The sequence below is a fragment of the Periophthalmus magnuspinnatus genome, chromosome 6 (genome assembly GCF_009829125.3).
Source record: "Periophthalmus magnuspinnatus isolate fPerMag1 chromosome 6, fPerMag1.2.pri, whole genome shotgun sequence".
Lineage (NCBI taxonomy): Eukaryota > Metazoa > Chordata > Actinopteri > Gobiiformes > Gobiidae > Periophthalmus > Periophthalmus magnuspinnatus.
In genome coordinates this window covers 31538699-31554747 of record NC_047131.1, presented here as the reverse complement: position 1 = coordinate 31554747, position 16049 = coordinate 31538699, and the positions used below count along the sequence as shown (strand labels likewise).

Sequence of the window (16049 nt, the reverse complement as noted above, 5' to 3'; positions counted from 1 at the left end):
ACCCTTTCCATTTTATAGTTAGTTCTTTTAACTGCAAGTTGCTATTTCCATTTTAATGTAGTGTTAAATTAAAACTAAATTCTATAGGTGAGAATCCCAGCCCCCCGCTCAGCCAATCACAAGCCTCTGTTATATTTTATGTAAGGTTACGTGGGATTATTTAATCAAACTTCGTTGCATTTTGAGTTGGGCGGTGTGGGATATTTACATTATAAAAGAGACAAACAGAACAGAAAACAAAACCCGACGTAACCCTGTGAACAAATCGAACGCACCCACCCGCGCCATCTTACATGTGGACATCCGGGTAACTTTGCATCTCCATCCGTTAGTCACGTATTATGTCATTTTTTTCCAAAGCGTTGCGGGGATTTTCTCATTCATTACACATTTTTGGATGAGCTGTTTATACGAAGTGTTAAAATAATGACTCACGGTGTTGTTTTATGACAGAAATGAGGAGCGGTAAACAGGGAAAGCGAAGCACATTCGGAAAACGTGACCCAGTTGAGGTTACGTAAGAGGCGCTCTCAGCCAATCAGCGCGCTGCTCTGTGTGCGCGTGTGTTTGTGGGTGTGATGTTGATAGAGAAGGAGACAGAAGCATGATGGCGGACGAGTTCATCCTTCCACAGCACTTCACACTGTTATTCGAGGGATTTGTGAGGCTGGACGCGTTTTAACTTCACTGCAGCTGCTCGGAAAAGTAACTAAATATTTTCGTGTTGCGTAATAGTTTAATTTATGGCTCTATTTTGGGCGTAAACCTGGTGTTTAAGATAGAACCGTTGTATGAGTTTGACAGCTGCTAATCGCGTGTTTTTCTGAACGTTTTTGGACGTTTCAATACAAATACAAGTCTAAATAGTGTTTTTTTTGTAGTGACTTAGTTTTATCTTTTGATTACACATGCACCTTTTACACCAAAGACACAATTTCCTTGTAAGATTAATGGAGCAGGGTTAAGAGGAACCAGCAGCGCCGCGTCCTCTTCAATCCCACTTTGGACTTTCATGGACCCTTAACTTTTGGGCATTTGCAGCTTCTTTAGAGCCTCTTCACCGGATCTTTTCTTCTCTCACGAGTCTCCTACTACCTAAAAGTGTCAAGATGGTGGTCAACACAATCCACTGGTTCAGGAAAGGCCTGAGGCTGCACGACAACGCGGCCCTGAGGGACTCCATCCGCGGCTCTGACAGTCTGCGCTGCATCTACATCCTGGACCCTTGGTTTGCAGGATCCTCCAATGTGGGCATCAACAGGTGGAGGTAGGACTGACCACAGCACACAGTGAAACCATCATGTGTCTCAAGTCAAAACTACCACTACATGATCCAAACTTGCAAGAAAACTTCAAACTTGAACTTTTATTTCTAGGGGGCACAGAAAACCACACCCAGGTTTCATTTAGGTAAAGCACAATTCATACACAAGGTAATTCAAAGTGCTTTACAGAATAAGAAAGATGTTAAAATCACAATATGACAAATCAAATCATAAGTAATCACAAATAATCATCAAAGCAGAAAAGTGCGGAATTAAACCCTTTCAGTCACAGCAGCTAAACAGAACCTTTTGAGCCTGGATTTAAACATGGTCGAAGTAGAAGCCTGTCTCTCATCTTCAGGAAGAATGTTCCAGGTTTTAGCTGCAGAAAACTGAAAAGATGATTCCCCATGTTTAGTTGCATTGTAGCTCTGTTGTAGCGTGTTTAGTCCTGCTTTAGTCCCGCTTTAGTCCCGCTATAGTCCTGGTTCAGTCCTACTTAATTCCTGCTTTAGTCCTGGTTTAAACCCGGTTCAGTTCCGGTTCAGTTCCGGTTTAGTCCCGCTTTAGTCCCGCTTTAGTCCTGGTTCAGTCCTGGTTCAGTTCTACTTAAGTCCTGCTTTAGACCCGGTTCAGTTCCGCTTTAGTCCCGCTTTAGTCCATGTTTAGTCCATGTTTAGTCCCGCTTTAGTCCATGTTTAGTCCATGTTTAGTCCATGTTTAGTCCCGCTTTAGTCCATGTTTAGTCCATGTTTAGTCCATGTTTAGTCCATGTTTAGTCCCGGTTTAGTCCCGGTTTAGTCCCGGTTCAGTCCCGGTTCAGTCCCGGTTCAGTCCCGGTTCAGTCCCGGTTCAGTCCCGGTTCAGTCCCGGTTCAGTCCCGGTTCAGTCCCGGTTTCGTCCCGGTTTCGTCCCGGTTTAGTCCCGGTTTAGTCCCGGTTTAGTCCCGGTTTAGTCCTGGTTTAGTCCTCATGTGAGATGGTTCTTGTGGCTCATGTGGGAGATGTTCTTTGGTGCTGGTCCATGGAGAGACTTGTTCACACTGAGCTGCTTTAAAGTTTTAGTAACTTATTTTATGAATATTCCACATTTCTCCTTAATTGGCTTTAAAGCTTTGGCCCTAATCGTCATTTTGTCGATTAATCAGACAATAGGGGCCCTTTTTTTTTTTTTTTTTTTTAGGTCTAATCGACTTATTTTATTTGATTATAAATTTATTTGCACAACAGCAGAGAGAAGGCATGGATGATGTCGTGAGTTTTGCTAGAGTTTTTGTGGTGACCTCCTGGACAGTTTTAATCTGGTTTTTCAGCCATAAATCTGCTGTTCACCTTTAGGCCACCTGTCTGTGTGTGTGTGTGTGTGTGTGTGTGTGTGTGTGTGTGTCTGTACATAGACTGGTTGTTTTGTGCAAGATCCTTTCATCAAATAATCAATACTTCTAAATCAACTACAAACCTAATAAGGCTTGTTTTTTCTTTCTATCCCATTGTAAGTAGTCCATCTCACAGTTTGTTTTTGCAGAACTAACTGGATAAATACAGCGTCGAGCTTGAGGATACTGTAGAAATATGACGCAAACAACCACACAATTATTGACATGTAGCAGTTAAAGTCCATCATTGTGATCCTGTCCTGTATGTTTGATAAAGTTACACACAAATTCTACATATTTTGCATTCTGGGGCCTAACAGTTCAAAGAGTCACATGTTTGAGATTTCTTTTAAGCTTAGGTCATGTCGTCTTAACTCGCCGCAGTCACATTCTGTTTTACTCCAATGTTCACTGGTCCCTGAACAGTAGTTGGAGAAATTGGGTCAATGTGTTGTTTTTATCATTACATCATGGACTTCAGTTATGACTAAAACACATAACCCACACACAATATATAACACTCAAATCAAAATCACAATGGCTGAAATGATTTTAATGGTTGAATGTTCCTCTACAAAGAAAACACTGCTAATCCTGTAGTTTAGAGCTGCAAACATGCTCTGAAAAGCACTGGGCTTCTTGTTATTATTATTATTATTGGTTTATCAGTTCATATTTCAGTCTTTTATCAAACGTTTGCCCTTAGAGTTCTCACTGTTTACAAGATGTATGACCCAAATCCTACTCTTCAAACATACACGCGCAAATACTGTCTGAAAAATCTCTTAAACAAAACGTGATGACGTATTTACAAGGGAGGCCTGTCACGATAACACATTAGTTTGAAGTGTTTCTATAGATTTTGAACTGACTTTGTGAGCTCTAAACTAAACTAGGCACGGGACGATTTAGATATTTGGTGTCACGATTCTCATGGCCAAAATAGTTGTGATTAACGATTATACATCACGATAATTATTAAAGGCTGACGGTTTAAAAATGTTCTGGATATGAATAATTAAGCAACTGTTTCATCCATTTTTACCTGTATTTTTTACTTTTCTGAGGCTGTACATTTGATTTTCTGACATTCTGCATTAACAGTATAATGGCTGTGTGTCCTGTTTCATGAACTGATGTTTATCACTGGACTTTTGTGTTGACTGCTTTGTTCAAAGATGATCTGAGTCTAATTTAACTTATCAAGTGCAGGGTTACTCAGAAACATGATCGTCACATGGACATAATGCAGCCTCGTTTGTAAAGAGGCTCGGTATGGATTGATAATACTTTTCATCACTTCAAAATATTTTCTATACCTGTTTTTGTTTGAATAAATGTCATTTTTCAGCAGTGGTGGAAAGTAAAAGTAGTATAGTACTGTACTGAAGATATCTGTACGTTACTTAAGTACATTTTACATTGGGTACTTTTTACTTGAGTACATTTGAGAGCAGTATCTGTACTTTCTACTCCGCGACATTTTTGAACTGCACTGAAAAGTAAAAAGTACTTTTCATATGATTTGAGGGGTTATTTTTGACCATGTTCGTGGAAACATCCTGACTGAAGTTTTCGAGTTCAAGCTTCGGCTTTGAGCAAAACAAAAATAAATACACAAAACTCATTATAAATACATTTTGTAATTTTTCTATTGTTACTGTTGACCAAAATATGTACATTTCATTTCCATACCAATACTACTACAATACTTTTATGTTTATTGTAAAAGTACATTTTTAAGGAGGTACTTAAATGCTTTTACTTAAATAGATTTTTCCACGTTTTTTACTTGAGTAACTTTTTACCTCTGTATCAGTACTATTACTTGAGTATTTCATCCACCGCTGTATTCCAGAAACACAGAACGAGTCTAATCCACTTTGTGTCGTGTCCAGGTTTCTTCTGCAGTGCTTGGAGGATTTGGATGCCAGTCTCCGTAAACTCAACTCCCGTCTGTTTGTCATCAGAGGACAGCCAACAGATGTCTTCCCTCGCCTCTTCAAGGTCCGACACGTTTGTCTATTTTGCATTTCAGGCTGTTAAATATTCGTACAGTGATGCTGGACCTCATCTGGACCTCGTTTTTAATCGTGTTGTCTTTTATTAAACCCATGTATCACAGGAATGGCAGATCAATCGTTTATCATACGAATATGACTCAGAACCATTTGGCAAAGAACGTGACGCTGCCATCCAGAAACTTGCCAGTGAGGCGGGCGTGGAGCTAATGGTGCGGATCTCTCACACGCTCTACAATTTGGACAAGTGAGTATGTTACACAAAATGGATTCTTGTGAGATTTTAGTCGTTTTATAAGAATGTTACCTCATCAAAAACAGACCAAAGTTGTGTTTTTAATGTCCAAAGCTCAAAATGCTCTGTTCCACGTGACATCACAAGGTGGAACAGAGTTTGAGAGGAAAAACTCCTGCAGGGTTTGTGTGTTTAAACATGTGTGAATGAAGCAAAACACAAATCCAGGTCTGTTTGTGATGAGGAAACAACATCATAACACAGATCAGAACACAACGTAATATGGGCCCTTTTTTAAATCTTCTTTTCTCTCATGTTCAGGATCATAGAGCTGAACCAGGGTCAGCCTCCTCTCACTTACAAGCGCTTCCAGGGCCTCATCAACCACATGGAGGCTGTGGAGCTGCCTGCGGAGACCATCACCGCGGACGTGATCAGAACCTGCCTCACGCCCATCAGCGACGACCACGACGACAAGTACGGAGTGCCATCACTGGAGGAACTCGGTAAATTTGACCAAAATTCACCATTAACCATAAACAAAACTTAAGCTCTTATTTTGTGTTGGGCAGCAAAAATGAATGTCTTGATGTTTGTGTGGAAAAACTTCATGATGATGATTTAGATGTTAATGTCTTTGTCGTATTTCATAAAACATCAACTAACAATGAAATGAACCACAAAGCTCAGGCAGAATCTCATTATCAGTATTAGTAGTGTTGTTATTGTTATTGATGCTATTATTATTATTATTATTATTATTATTATTATTATTATTTTGTTGTTTATTTTGCTGTTTTTCTTTTATTTATATATATATCAGAATCAGAAGACTTTTATTGCCATTGTTCGTTCAAACTAGGAACTTACTTTGGTGATAAAGTGCAACATAAAACACACTGAATAAATACAAATAAGGGCATGCACGAAGTTAAAAAAAGATATGCTTAATAAATCAAATAAAATACTTAAAGGTAGAAAATATATACAACAGCAGCATCAGAACAACAGTGCAAACACGACTTATTAAAGTGACCGGTGTTATAAAGTGTCCAGTTTTGTGCAAATATTATAAAGTGTCATGAGACAAACAGCAGAGGGGAAGAAACCGTCTCTTATGACGAGAGGTTCTGGTCCCAATGGACCGTAGCCTCCTGCCAGAGGGAAGTGGCTCAAATAGTCCATGTCCAGGGTGAGAAGTGTCAGCTGCTCTACGGCCTGCTCCCCCAGAGTCCTGGAGACAGGTCCTGTAGAGATGGAAGGAGCAGCCAATCACCTTCTCAGCAGAGGCACAATGCGCTGCAGTCTGTCTGTCCCTGGCCCCAGTGAACCACACAGTGATGGACGAGGTGAGGATGGACTCAGTGATGGAAGTGTAAAACTGCACCATCATCTGGATCAGCAGCTTGAGTTTCCTCAGCTGCCGCAGGTGGAACATGTTGTGCTGGGCTTTCTTGATGAGGGAGCTGATGGTCGGCTCCCACTTGAGATCCTGGGTGATGCAGGTGCCCAGGAAGCAGAAAGAGTTGCAACGCCTGTAGCCTTCACGATCTTCTGCCCTGAAAGCCATCTCCTTTTCCTTCCTCAGATGTCTCAGTCTGGGTGTGAACCAGGGTTTGTCGTTGTTAAAATTCACCCTGGTGCATGATGGGATGAAGCTGTCCTCACAGAACTTAATGTATGACGTCACAGTGTCTGTGTACTCGTCCAAACTGTCTGTGGCCTTGAACACATCCCAGTCTGTAGTGTCCAAACACGTGCGAAGCTCCTCCACAGCCTCACTGGTCCACTTCTTATAAGTCCACAGCAGGTTTGGAGAGTTTCAGCCGTTGTTTGTAAGAAGGGATGAGGTGAACCATGACGTGATCAGAGAAAAACACTGAATGAGAGGGTGTGTCCAAACTTTTGACCTGTTGTGTAGTGTAATAAATGTGGACAATGGGATTAAAAGGAGGGAATAGTTTGGTTTAATAACAATAATAATTGAGTAGATCAGCTATTCAATTCAATTCAATTCATTTATTTTTGTAACGCCCAAAATCTGTCAAAATCTTGTCTCGAAGGGCGTTCATGTTACCCGGAGGAAACCCATCCAGACACATTTTATAAACAAACAGAAAACAAACAAGTATATGAAGTAAAAAATATGGAATTATGTAGTAAAGAAAAAAAATATTTTTTGACAAAGCAAAGCGTGGATACTTTGAGCATGTGAATATAAAATATAAAAAAAAAGTTTGTTGATTTTGCCTTTATTAGTCCCACAGTGGGGAAATTCCAGTATGGGGACTAATAAAGGCGTATCTTATCTTATCAAACTTTTTTGTTGTTTTTTTTCTTTACTACATAATTCCATATATCTTACTTCATATATTTGATGTCTTCTGTGTGTAAATAAAGGATTAAAAAAAGGAAGGGAAAAAAAACATTGAATGAGTGGGTGTGTCCAAAACGTGTGTGTATGTATTTTTTATTTTTTTTAATAGCTTTTCTACTCAATATTAAAATGTGGAATTAACCAAACTATTCCCTCCTTGTAATCCCGTTGTGCACATATATTGAGCGTGTGCGTTTGTGCGTTTTAAGGCTTCGAGACCGAGGGCCTGACGACAGCAGTTTGGCCGGGGGGTGAGACCGAAGCGCTCATGAGGCTAGAGCGACATCTGGAGAGAAAGGTACTGCACAGAACACGCAGCAGATCAGATCCATGTGCTTCTCTGATTTGTCTCTGCTGTTGGTCTTAAATATATTCTCTTTGGATTTGCAGGCCTGGGTCGCAAACTTTGAGCGTCCACGAATGAACGCCAACTCTTTACTAGCCAGTCCCACAGGTCTCAGCCCGTACCTGCGCTTTGGCTGTCTGTCCTGTCGTCTCTTTTACTTCAAACTCACCGATCTTTATAAAAAGGTAAGAACGGTTTGAGAGTTTTTTTGCTCCTTTTTGCCTGTTTGATGTTAACGTAATCGTGTGACGTCATAGGTCAAAAAGAACAGCACTCCGCCCCTCTCCTTATACGGCCAGTTGTTATGGAGGGAATTCTTCTATACAACCGCTACCAACAACCCCTGCTTTGACAAGATGGACGGTAACCCTGTGTGCGTCCAAATCCCGTGGGACAGAAATCGAGAGGCGTTGGCAAAGTGGGCAGAGGGCAGGACGGGTTTTCCGTGGATCGATGCCATCATGACTCAGCTGAGGCAGGAGGGATGGATCCACCACTTGGCTCGACACGCCGTGGCCTGTTTCCTGACCAGGGGAGACCTCTGGATCAGCTGGGAGGAGGGCATGAAGGTGAGACGGAGCGTTTGACCTTTGTTTGACCTTTAGGTGGTATTGGGCAGTTACAGTTGTCCCTCACTATATCGCGGTTCAGCTTTCATGACCTCGCTGTTTTGTGGATTTTTTTTGTGCAATTTCACGTCCTTTTTTCCAGTGTATGAACGTGCATTGTGTCGTGCGTCCTGATTGGCTGTTGGACTGTAGACCATTGTCCATCAGTCTCCTCCGTGCCGTGTCTCCTGTGTTCAGACAAATTTACATAAACATTGGATCTCAGTGTGACTCTGAAGTGCTGTACGTTTGCAATTTGTTTTCTCCCCGACAAAACCCACAATGTCGATGAAACGTTCTGCACCGACAAAGACGCCTACGAAGGTTTGAACTTTGAGAGAGTTTAAACGAGAGAGAAATGTGAGAAAATGTTAACGCCTGTGTGAGAAAAGTGTATAAAGTGTGTGGTGAGGGGTTTTACAGACAAAAACAGAGAGAATAATGTAAAAAATAAAGCTGATGCTTCACAGATTTCACCTATTGTGGGTTATTTTTAGAACGTGACCCCCGCGATAAACCAGGGACCACTGTAGCCTAATCGAAATATCTTTGAGCCTTGAAGAGGGAAAAGTGCTTTATAAAAATGCTCTAACCTGAACCTCGCCTGACACCTCTGCATTCTGTCAGGCATCCGGCTGCTGTCACAATCAGAGGTAATAATAAAAGGTGTGAAAGGAACAAACGCCAGAAACATGTGGCTGTAGTCTCACATTCCTCATGCCTGGTTTTGAATTTAATATGTGGTTTGGAGCAGAGTTTGAACTTTTTTTTTTTTTTGTTAAATGGCAATAATTAAGTGATGTTTATGTTCCTGAAATCAACACTGAAAGACATTTATCTTGTTTTTAAAAAGAAAAAAAATGAAAAAATATTTGTCATCGAGTCTGTGGTAGTTTAGTCCATTTTTACTCTTACTCAACCAACACAAATATTTTACTGGGACAATAGGAGACACTTATGTCCCTCACACTGTGCTCAAGATGTAACTTTATTTATACAGCGCTTTTCACAGATTAGAAAAAAAGAGAGCAGAGAGCAGGTTCACCAAATAAACAACTGTAAGTCAAATAGGGTCATGAGAGTCCAAAAGCTTTTCTAAACAAGAGCATCTCCAGCTGCTTTTAAAATAATCCAGATTTGGCCTCACAAAGAGAAAGGGGCGGGGCATTACATCATTTTAGGGTCTCTTTTTCTACAGTGTGTGCATTTTTATTTCCCTCACTGTCTGACATGAAATCAGACAATTTAGTTTTAGGTCAGAATTAGAATTACCAAAATTATTTCTATTTATTTGATGTTTTCTGTGTGTATCTAAAATGTAGAAAGTAGTATAAATAAAAAAAACAAACTTGAATGAGATGGTGTGTCCAAACTTTTGACTGGTCGTGTAAGTAAAATCTAAAACTCCATTAACAGTCCATTTTTGTGTTACTCAGGTTTTTGAAGAGTTGCTCCTGGACGCAGACTGGAGCGTTAACGCCGGCAGCTGGATGTGGCTCTCGTGCAGTTCGTTTTTCCAGCAGTTCTTTCGCTGTTACTGTCCTGTCGGATTTGGACGCCGCACAGACCCTAACGGAGACTTCATAAGGTGAGTCATCAGCGAGGGCCGTTTGTGTTGTAACATGGAAGCTCAAAACAAAGAGTAAAAACATGCATTTACCTACAACAGGGGTGTTCATTACGTCGATCGCGAAGGCATTTTGTGTAGATCACGTCCCGTCATCCATTCAGTCACATGACTAATATATAGGACAGTCAGATTACACCTGACCCGAGGTCACATCATGGGCGCTGCACACGCATAAACAAGCGCGAGTTAGTTTAACCCTATAGCGTCGGATCCTATCGTCGCCAATAGAGCAGGTTGCGGACTTTCCAGCAGCGTAACTCCGCAACCAGTCGTGCTCTCATGTAAATTCAGACGGCGTCTCAAAGCGGAGGCAAAACTTATCTAAATATTTTACCATCATTACTGTAATCTGCCTCTGTTGTCCCTCGAAGGCGACGAATGAGAGCGCGGGGCTGCGGGGATTTTCACTCATTTATTCGATGCGTAAAACAAAAAATACAGATGGATGTGTAAAATAGAAGTAGTTGTGTGAAAAAATGCAGTAAATTCTGATACTTCGTTTAACATGATTTTTATGGCTATAAAAAAAAGACAAAACTGTAATCCACATGATTAACTCTGTTATCACTTTCAAACGAAAAATGCAGTTTTACTCCTGGCTCCTGTCAGAAGCTTCTGCCCGAACTCTGCATCCCTCACTGATTCTATTCAGTGTCATCAGAGCAGTAATCATCATTCAAGTAATTATGAACATTTAAGAAGTACAATTGTGTTGTGCAGTATTATCTCATGTACATGAAAATGCACTGTACATGTAAGAATTCATAAAACATTTACAAATAAATATATGTTTAACATTTTTGTATTAGGTGGTAGATCTTTCATACACGATCATTTTAAAAGTAGCTCACATACTGAAAAAGTCTGAGCACCTCTGACCTACAACATCGTTCCCTCGTCAAAAACACGCCTGAAGAGGTTTTAGATGTCATGCATGTTTCAGTAATTTAGCGATCTCTTCTGGGCCTTATTTGAACTCTCCTTTTGTTAGCTGTGAGATTCTGTACGATGCTCCGCCCACAAGTCTACATCACCCACGCTCCACATGACAATTCTTCATAAATATCCAAAAACATGATACAAAACAACGTGACAAACCTGATTTGATGTGCAGTAGTTTGATTAGAGAGATGCAGCTGATCGTGTGATCGACAAAGAGAAGGGAGACTCAGAGCATCAAAAGAGAAAGTGACTCATAAAACATCTGTGTAAACCCTCAGCCGTCCAGGTCTGATCCGTAGCAAAAGGCGAAGTTAAATCTGTCAACTGGACAAATTGTTGTAGGATTAAAGACGTTTCGCTGCTCGTCCAAGCCACTTCTGACCAGAACTGAAGAAGCGGCTCGGATGAGCAGCGAAACGTCTTCAGTCCTACAAGATTTGTCCAGACAGATTGAACCTTTTGCTTCTCATAAAACATGTTAATACATTGTTTTTGTTGAATATAGCATTTTCAAAACAATTAAAGGTAAATCTACATCTAATCTAATCTAATCTACATGTCATGTGTCAGCAGCAGCGGTGAACTACTCAATTTTGTTACTTAAGTAAAAGGTACAAATCCAGAGGTTAAAAGTCACTAAAGTAAAAGTATCACATTAAAAATCTACTAAAAGTATATAAGAACCTGTTTAGTAATGTACTTCAAGAGTAAAAAATTAAAGTTTTTCATCTTGAAGGCAAAGCTTGAACTCAAACTTTAGTCAGGATGTTTTCACAAACGTAAGAATAACTCAAATCATATGAAAAGTACTTTTTACTTTGTACTCCACTACATTTTTGAACTGGACTGAAAAGTACAGATACCTGCTCTTATGTAGTGAAGTAAAAGTATTCACTGTTAAATTTACACAAGTAGAATTTTTAGGTAGCTGTATTTACTTAAGTACTTTACTACTTGTACTCCGTTACCTTCCACCACTAGTAAAACACCCCCTGTTTAACAAATGAGAGAAATGAAAGTGACTCTCCGTCTCTCTCTCTCTCTCTCTCTGCTTACATTTGTTCTTTGTTTTTTTGCAGGCGTTATTTGCCCATTCTGCGAACTTATCCCGCCAAGTACATCTACGATCCGTGGAATGCTCCAGAAGACGTACAGAAGGCCGCCAAGTGTATTATTGGACTCCATTATCCAAAGCCAATGGTGAACCACGCAGAGGCCAGTCGCATCAACATAGAACGAATGAAGCAGATTTACCAGCAGCTTTCCAGCTACAGAGGACTGGGTATGAACACGATCAAATCCACATCAATGTTCAAAGTCTAGGCTGACCAGACGTCCCTATTGACCCGGGACAGTCCCAGTTTTAAGCCCTGTGTCCCCTGTCCCAGCAGATTTATCCAAAAACACTGATTTGCCCCAGTTTTATACATGAAGTGTCCCCATTTTTAACCAATTTAATCAACGATAAAGAGGGTAATTTATTGTCATTTGTTGAGCTAAAATACAGAAAACTAAGGTTGAAAATGAGCACAAGGAAAAAATGCATCAGCAGAAGTCCCTGAGATTATAAACTGACCCACAAGTGAGAATGAATGCTCTTTTTACAGTTTAATTATTTACCAACCATCGGAGTATGTCCATGTTTTTACTTTAAAAAATCTGGTGACCCTATGATAGTCCCGTACCTACAGTTTGTTTTCTTGACGTCTGCTCTGTTATTTTCGATTATTTCACAGGTCTATTGGCAACAGTTCCTGCAAATCTCAGTATTGGCACGAACGGAAACGGTCAAGGCCCAGGAGGTTCTGTGGAGGAGCCGTCGGTGCTGGAGGGAGCACCCCGGACAGGTAACGTATCTGCAGCTGATGGAAATGAGAGAAATGTTAATGAAGCCAGAGCACGGGATGTATTGTTGTTGTTAGTGTAAATAAAAGGCTGGACAGTCTAGTTTTTGTCAGATTTACTAGTTGTAAATGGTAACGAGCTTTGAACAGAGTAGAATCAGATTTCAAATGTAGTTTTTAATTGGCTCTGGGCACAGCAGTACGCTAGCTAGCTCGCTGTGACTCAAAACTTGTGCTAACTTTGATCAAAACTGTAAAAAAATAAAAAACAACCTCCTAAAATTATAATTTATTAAAATAAAGGCTACCCGTTTGCCTTTTAAATGTAGAATACTTCAGTTTGTTGTGTTTTAATATTTATTATGCCTCAAAATTAGCATCAGCGTTAGCATCGAGACACAAACACGTCTCTTTCTAAACACATAATTGTCTCTGAAGTATTAATTTTATTTGTGTAGTGTTTAACATGTTGTCGTCTCCAGCAGCTCCCTGTCCACTGCCTCATTTTAAAATATTTATTAATTTTAGTGTCACTACTTCCTGTCCAATTTTATCTGTAACAGTGAGTTTACGGTGAGGTTGCCGGGAGCGATTGTGCCTGTTGATTATTTGATGTGCCGCTTTAAAGATGAAGTCAATAAAAGTCATTAAAAATTAGATTCATGGGCTTGTAATTAAGTAAAAAAAAGTGGAAGGCAGAGATAATGTCCACTTAAATTGTATCAAATTAAGTTTATTTTTGGGGGATTTTGGATTTGGTGTAAAGCCGATACAGATTCTTCCCAGAGCGGTTTATTTGGCAAAAATATGAGACTTGTAGCTTTCCAGTGATGTTCCACATGTAAAAGACTTTGATAGTGTTTAGTTTTTGTTGCGCAATTGACAAAAGGGAATATATGAAGAAAAATTCACTCATCAACGGCCCAATCTTTTCCACACAGAAAGAACACAAGCAACTCAGAAACGACGTCACGAAGAACCCCTGACCGAAGGAAGTGCAAAGTCCTGGAGGCAAAGCAAATAGCATTTTTTTAAGACAGAGACGTCACACGGACTCGAGCACAGCCCCCCACCACCTCAACGCAATAACAGGAGGGCGTGTCCAAATCACTGACCAACACTTAAGCTACGAGAGGGAGGAGCCGGCTGCTACACGCTGGTACTAGAACAGTTAGAATAATTCCTAAAACTGAAGCACAGGTAAGCCACGGTTTGTACAGGTGTTTTAAAATGAATTTATTTAAATCAACTGCCCCCCGTGTCACAAAAGACGAGCTAGAAATACGCTCGTTTCTAGTAAAAGTTAAAATTTTAAATCTTGCACTGTCTTCCAGTAAAAGTGATTCCATTCTCATAAATATTTTACCTTATTTCAAACTGACACATATTTTTGTCAAATCTTTGTGTTTTGTTTAGTTTTTTTTCTTTTTTTTTTGTATATTTTTGTCGCCATTGACGCTAGTATTTGTGACGATATATCCAGAAGAGTGAGTGGCTAAATTGAAATAATTGGTCTATGTTTTCTTTTTCTTTTTTTTTATGTGGTCACCGATGTTGTCAAAGTTTTGAATATTTGCCATAATTGTATTGACTCAAAATATTGTATTAATTTACCTGTTTTACCACGCACCATTATGACTCTTACGTTCCTCTAAGCTTGGCCATAGTCTCGTCTACTTTTTCTCCAATAATATCCCTGTTTTTATGTTTACACTTGAGCTCCAGTGTGACCCAGGAGCCATGAAATCAACCATGTCGCTTGTTGTTGTTGTTCAGGTTGTATTTTAACGTGGGGCCGATGATCTTGACGGTAAATTCGTTCTCTAGGGACTAAAGAGCCGTTTTAAAGCCTCCAGAAAGTCGCTGCGGGGTTGGCTCTTTGGTCACGTGAACATGGAACAGTTTTACACAGATTAATTTACTTTACATCGTATTTTAGCGGCAAAACTTTTCCCCAAATCCTCCATTGAATTGAACAGGATTCCCACTTAACCGGAAGTGCCGCCACAAAGAACGGAGGATTTCACGGTAAAAGTGGGCGGGGCGGAGTAAAGTTAATAGGACAAAGGTCACAGATAACAAGAAAAGCAAAGCCGAAAACATGGGCTCATTAAAAAGTGACCGTGTTAGAAAGTGTGTTATACATTTTGTAAATATGTTTCAGTTTAAAACTTTTGTATATTTAGCCCTGGGGCGACTGTACATTTTTTCAACCGCTCTGTAAATGCTCATCATTTTGTCTTGTGGTTTTAAATCTATTATTTTTGTATAAAATAAACTATTGAATGTGCTTGAATTGCAGTAAGTGACTAATAAAAATGGCAAACGTACTGGTTGTTGTGTTTCTGCATTAGAGGAGCTGGAATGTTCCTCATTTGCATTTATTCAATTACAGGTGTTTTCATGAGTAGAAAATGCATTGTAAACCTGTGAATGGGGTCACCGCTTTCCAGATCTGACCTGTAAGTCGGCCTGATGATTTCCTGCTTGTCTCCATGGTAACTGATGGTATTACTTTGCCAGGGAATGTTGAGCAGTTTGACATTCACACCGTCGCCTGGAAGAAAAAGCAGGAAAACGAAGTGCTAACCAAAACAACGTGCAATTCAATAAAGACGAGATGGATATGTTTAATGTAATGAGGAGAATTCTTGGCAACGCAGCAACACCTCCCTGGAGACAAGCTGCTGATGGAAAGGTTACACAGTGGACCTTTAAGCCATATATAGATGCAGCCACGATATTACGTTCATTTAAAGACACAAAACTGATTCTTGTAAAGTTTTAACTCGCGTTATAATGAGGTTACTTCATCACACGTTTGAGTAACACTTTATTATTAGTCTATCTGCATTTCCAAAGCTCAAAAACGCTCTGTTCCACCTTGTGATGTCATGAAGTGGTAGTTTTTTTTTAGGTTAACTGCTATGTTTTACCTTTTTAATTCAGTAGAGATTGGCTGAAATGACCAGTATCCAAATGATTCTAGAAATGAAGGTGTGTGGAGTTTAAAAACACAGTGAAGCACTTCCTGTATTACCACATGATGACATCACAAGGTGGAACAGCGTGTTTTCAGTCTGAGAGAAGAGCTCAGTCTAAATATGCACATTTTTCAGTGTTAAACGTGTGAATGGAACAAAAAAAAAAAACACAACTCCAGGTCTGTTTGTGACGAGAAAACGACATTATAACATAGATTCGAGTCAAAACTGTGTAGTATGGGCCCCTTTAATGAAAGAAATCTCTGTCAAAACCAGATTATCACTCAGCATTTACTTAATTATCCAAGTGAAACTAAAGTGTGTAATCCCAGTCCCCGTGTGGCCCTTGGGAGGACACCACGTTACTTTGTCGCAGCTTTACGCACGAGTGGAATGTGGTTACAGAACAGGGATTGAACATT

General features: G+C 40.0%; 1 protein-coding gene across 1 annotated transcript; it reads left to right on the top strand.

Moving 5' to 3' along the window:
• Positions 1 to 242: 242 nt before the first annotated feature.
• On the top strand, positions 243 to 14976 carry cry1b (cryptochrome circadian regulator 1b). Its single transcript, XM_033967805.2, has 11 exons — positions 243 to 1267; positions 4539 to 4647; positions 4766 to 4908; positions 5218 to 5402; positions 7483 to 7571; positions 7664 to 7804; positions 7877 to 8188; positions 9664 to 9815; positions 11879 to 12081; positions 12536 to 12646; positions 13585 to 14976. The coding sequence occupies exons 1-11, from the start codon at positions 1110 to 1112 to the stop codon at positions 13665 to 13667; spliced, it is 1686 nt and encodes a 561-aa protein (XP_033823696.1). The 5' UTR covers positions 243 to 1109; the 3' UTR covers positions 13668 to 14976.
• Positions 14977 to 16049: the final 1073 nt, after the last annotated feature.

Excerpts from the sequence above, each read along its gene's own strand:
- cry1b (XM_033967805.2), top strand. The coding sequence starts at position 1,110 with ATGGTGGTCAACACAATCCACTGGTTCAGGAAAGGCCTGAGGCTGCAC. Across the intron at positions 1,268-4,538 it reads GTGGGCATCAACAGGTGGAG|GTTTCTTCTGCAGTGCTTGG; the intron begins GTAGGACTGACC and ends TGTCGTGTCCAG. Across the intron at positions 12,082-12,535 it reads TTCCAGCTACAGAGGACTGG|GTCTATTGGCAACAGTTCCT; the intron begins GTATGAACACGA and ends ATTATTTCACAG.